Source organism: Penaeus japonicus, unplaced genomic scaffold, assembly GCF_977035675.1.
Source record: "Penaeus japonicus unplaced genomic scaffold, GWHDUDI00000001_assembly GWHDUDI00000035, whole genome shotgun sequence".
Lineage (NCBI taxonomy): Eukaryota > Metazoa > Arthropoda > Malacostraca > Decapoda > Penaeidae > Penaeus > Penaeus japonicus.
This window is the reverse complement of record NW_028234437.1, coordinates 14,846,683-14,851,682: the sequence shown is the minus strand read 5'-3', so window position 1 is coordinate 14,851,682 and position 5,000 is coordinate 14,846,683. Positions and strand designations below refer to the sequence as shown.

At 36.4% G+C, this 5,000-nt stretch overlaps 1 protein-coding gene across 5 annotated transcripts in view; it reads left to right on the top strand.

The window, feature by feature from the left end:
- Positions 1–5,000, top strand: part of Erk7 (Extracellularly regulated kinase 7) — a 78,834-nt gene that overhangs the window by 71,818 nt on the left and 2,016 nt on the right. For 4 of the 5 annotated variants that reach the window (XM_043012497.2, XM_086531461.1, XM_086531460.1 and 1 more), the window contains exons 4-9: positions 654–823; positions 1,563–1,702; positions 1,901–2,096; positions 2,234–2,814; positions 2,957–3,183; positions 3,347–5,000. The exon at positions 3,347–5,000 is cut by the window's right edge and continues 2,016 nt beyond it. In XM_043012497.2, the coding sequence (XP_042868431.1) occupies positions 654–823; positions 1,563–1,702; positions 1,901–2,096; positions 2,234–2,814; positions 2,957–3,183; positions 3,347–3,580 (1,548 nt within the window). In that variant the 3' untranslated portion in view covers positions 3,581–5,000. The remainder of the gene's footprint in view (positions 1–653; positions 824–1,562; positions 1,703–1,900; positions 2,097–2,233; positions 2,815–2,956; positions 3,184–3,346) is intronic. The other variant, XM_043012498.2, reaches the window with a different exon arrangement.

Sequence of the window (5,000 nt, the reverse complement as noted above, 5' to 3'; positions counted from 1 at the left end):
GTGTGAGGATGTGTGTGTGTGTGTGTGTTGTGTGTGTGTGTGTTGGGTGGGTGTGTGTTGTGTGTGGGTGTGTGAGTGAGAGAGTGAGAGAGTGAGAGTGTGAGAGATGAGAGAGGAGTTGAGAGAGGTGAGATGTGTGTTGGGATGGTGTGGTGAGGTGAGGAGAGTAGACGAGATTGGCACGGCAAGAGTGAGAGAGCCGGCAACGCGGCAACGCATAACGGGCACGCACGGGGCACCCACGCATGCCGAATGGAGAGTGAGTAATGTATGAATGTAATATTCATGATTTGATTGGATGGATCAAATATTTTACATGCTACTTAAATGAATGTGAATTATTAAGATTAGAACTGTGAAAATCTGAACAAAAGCCTTGATGGCACACTTTGTAGTGGCTGGCTTGTTTCTCAGATGAGCTCATAAATGACTCAGCAAATTTATTTGTTTTGTCACTCATGCATTTCTGCAGATTTTGTGTCTTGTAAAAGGAGTTTTGTGCATTTCAGATTGCATTAGTTTTGTTTCATGTTTTCTTTGAGGGAAACAAGATCCTGAGTTCATTATTTTCAGATTCAGTGTATGGCTTTTATATGTAAGAGATAATCCAAAAAAGAACTATCATGGAATTAAAAGTTTCTTTTTTATTTCAGCCGTCCAACATACTGGTAGACAGTGATTGTAGAGTAAAAGTTGCGGATTTTGGCTTGGCTCGATCTGTAGAGCCATGTGCACGCATTGAACCTCAGGGGGACCCATCACTAACCAAATATGTGGCCACAAGATGGTACCGAGCTCCGGAAATTCTTCTCAATGCAAAGAGGTGTGTGTGTGTGTGTGAAATGTTTATAACTTTAGTCATCATAGTTTAAATTTGCCATAAGTCATAACCTTCCTCTATTCTGAAGAAGCTGATAGTTTCAAATTTGAATAATTTTAAAGTATTATCACTGAAATAATCTAGAAATAAACTTTTTTGGCAGCAAGAAAGTCCAGAGAGGGCCTCTGGTGTGTTGTCATTAGTACCTTAGTGCTCCATTACTGTGGTTATTCTTTTAAGCACTTTAACTCCCCTTTGCATATGCTCTGTTCATAGAGTTTTGTTTGTTACATCATGATTTAGGATATACATAGCCTACACAAACTATTGTTTACTGCCTACTGTGATCTGTGTTTTGTATTATCAGTTTGTTTGTTTTTTATTTGCAACAAAGCAAGTCATGTTTGACATTTTTAACACCCCTCTCTAGTTCCTTAAAATAATTTAAAATATTTGTGTCTAATAATTAGCATTATTATACAGTAGAACAGGACTGATTATTATTTGTGAACACGCTTAGTGTGAATAAATAGAGAAATAATCCTGGTTCTAGTTGTGAAATAGGGGAATAGCTTCTAGGTGAATTTTGCAAACTGTGCCTAGACTTACATATCCTTGGACAGTTTATTATATTTTTATTTACCTTTCATATTATTTTTGATTAATTTGTTTTCAACATTTTATTTTCTAGTGTAAGCCATACTGAAGGATATTATATTCTAATTCTTATTACATTTATCAGATATACATTAGGTGTAGACATGTGGAGTTTAGGATGCATCCTTGGGGAGATGTTATTAGGGAAGCCAATGTTCCCTGGGGCATCGACGCTAGACCAAATCGAAAGGATTATGGCTGTCATTTCTCCGCCATCCAGAGAAGGTGGGTTGTAACCAGAGTTCTTGTTGTGAAATTATATGAGAACAAGTCACTAAGTGTTTATATTTGCTTTTCATGTAAGGAATTGGATTATGAGTAATGAATATCATACCAGGTCATGTGAATCATTTTTTTGAGATGTAAATTCAGATGTTTACATATATTCTCATGTTTTCATTATCAATTTACATTCCCTTTCAGATCTCCACCTAGTCTCATCACAGTATGCTTCTACACTTCTAAGTAAACCCCATGGAAGTCGCATACCAAAACCTCTGAAAGAAGTACTAGCTGGGGCTCCTAGTGATGCAATAGATCTTGTAGAAAAATTACTAGTGTTTAGTCCAGATAAAAGACTTACAGCTGAAGAAGCTCTCAAACACCCTTATGTTGCCCGGTAAGTTGCCAAAGGTGAATTGAAGTCCTGTTTGGTTTTCATGTTAAATATTTAGGATAATATATACAGACAGATTCTATAAGATTGGAACCTACTTGAATACTGATCATTTTTCCTTTTCTTTTTATTTCGTATAGATTCCATAATTCAGCCAATGAACCTTGCTTGGACCGTGCTGTAGTTCCTTGTATCCGTGATGATGTGCAGCTCAGTGTAGACATCTACCGAAACAAATTATATGAACTAATTGCATCCCGCAAGAGTCGCCTCAAAAACTCTTCAAATAGTGACCAAAGTAATAGCGTTAGTAGTACAAGAGTTAATCACGTTGGAAATAGTCAGGGACACTCTAAGGATCTCAGCCAATCACAGTCAAAGCGTAATATTCAGAATAATGTTAGTTCTCATAATACAAATAATGTGAGTCCAAGTAGAGCAAACCAGAGCTTACAAGCAAACCAACCCATTAAGGTGAAAGTTGTAGCACGCAAATTGGAAAGACAGTCAATCCCAAAAGTTGAGGAGTATGCTCGCCAGTCCTCAAAAGATAGTGATAAATCCTCGGGCAAGTCTTCAGCCAAGTCATCCGCCAAATCCTCCAGTAGCTCTAGTCCAGCCAGCAATGGTCGTCACAAGTCTGTTTCTCCTGTCATCTCGCGACCCTCAGAGTTGTCACCAGAGAAGAGACGTGAAAGAGCTTACAGTCATTATCCTCCAGGTGTGTTTTCTGTTGTGTTTATTTCTGTTGATCTTTGTTTTAGGTTTAAAAACAAGTGTTTTCTCTTATATTCTCATTGCCATAATTATAGGTTTTGAAACATTATGGCCAGTTATAACCTTGAATTTTTGTTGTTGTCCAGCAGATCACTATTCAGGAACCTCACAACGACATCGTAGTCTTGACGGACTCAGTGGCATTCCAGGTGTTCCTGTAGCTCGATCAGGTGGTGTGACTGTCACTCTTGGTTCAGGAAATGCAAGTAATAATGAAGCAGATAAACGTGGACCCTTTACTAGATCAGTCTCTTTGACTTTTCCAGCAAATGAAAGCTCACCTACAAAGGTTATAACAAGTTATAACAAACAGGTTAGTAATAGTTCTTGTGTAAACATTTGTAGAATAATAGTGAAAAATTGTAGAAGTGTATAAACAGAATATTAAAAGTGAATGTGGTATAGAAACATTACAAGATTCTGTAAATTTCTTAGGTGATGGGATATGCTCAATTGATTTTTATCTTTTGTGACAGGCATCACTACAAAAAGTAAGTCCAGTCAAGAAGTCCTCACCAAACATATCACCAGTCAACGGATACTCTCACCATGGCATAGGTGGAAGGGAAAGTGTATACAGGTCCTCCCCAAGCAAATACTCAAATGCAGCCTACACTAGCAAATCACCCCATCCACTCTTTGCATCTTATTCACAACATGCAACCATATCATCATCTGCCTATAGGGAACTACGTCAAGGTGTTAAGTAAGAGCAAGGTCACACCATTATATGCATGAAAAGAGAGACAGGGTTATGATTTATTTCTGAAAGACTGGAAAATTCATTTTGTAAATGCAATATATGGTGTCTGGCCATAGATTTTTTTTTCTTTTATGCAGGAAGTAGCATTTATAATAACCCACTTTTTCCCCCTCCCTCTCTTTCTCTTTCTCTCTCTCTCTCTTTCATATATATTCTGGTCATCTATTAAATATAGCAAAAGGCATTTAAATTTGAATCCAATATTAACCCATTCATGCCGGGGGCATTCCAGCCTTACAAGTTGTAATGCCGGGGCTCTCAAACGCATAGGCCTAAATCAATTAATTGATCGACGCCATATGACGGCACCCTGCGTACAGGCCTTGAATGTGCTGTACCCGTGGTGTACCACCCATCCAGAGAGGGTTAAGCACTGACATCTTGCATATGCAACATTCTTTACATTTGCTAAGTGCATGTACCATTATTCATTATTCATGTGAAATTTTGTTAGATTGCTTAATGTTCAGTCATGCAGTTTAGTGTTTTTAATTATATTATTGAATACTGCTGGGATCAAAGTGGGAAATATCAGTGGCATAATGACATTTGCAAGTGATCTGATCCAGTCTAGTATTTATTTTTTATAACAATCAGAATCACAAGTTATACTTGTTTTGCAGTTCTAGGGAATCTCAATTGTACTTGTTTCATGTGCCATAAAAGATTATGAATTGTAGTGAGAAATCAGCATAATTTTAGAATTTCCTGTTATCTGTAATGCTTTATTATCAGTAAACATAATTCAGATGGTTTTAAAACATAAGCCAGACATATCCCTGTGTGATGTCATTCCATGTGAATCATCAATTTAGGGAAACATTAAATCTGTTGAAACAAATCAGTATGAAAATTCCCCAAATAATTTTTTTATTTAACATAACTATAGTAACAGCAACTGGATCTAATTGTAGTTTTTATTATGTTCAGAGTGTGATCTATGTGCCATTTACAATACTATTGATCTAAGAAATTACCTGTGTATTTGATGGGCTTTTGGTTTTATTGTACTACTATTTATTAATGTTTCACAGTAGTCTACCCAAAGTAGACAGGATACATATATTCATATATACCTGTGTGTGTCACGGAAAATTTCATGCATTGTTCTTTTTACTCAACAACTTTTCTGATGCTACCAAGATCACTGTAATGAGATCATAAAGGGGTATCCAATTCCAAGGTAAATACCATTGCATCCATTTGCATTTGCTCATATGTTATTAGCCATACATACACAGGTATGTAAGGTAACCTTTTCAAAATGGTTTTATTTGTTATTATTATTACTGTTGTTATTATTATTATGATGATGATGATGATTATTAATATTACTTTTATTACTATTACTATTATTATTATTATTG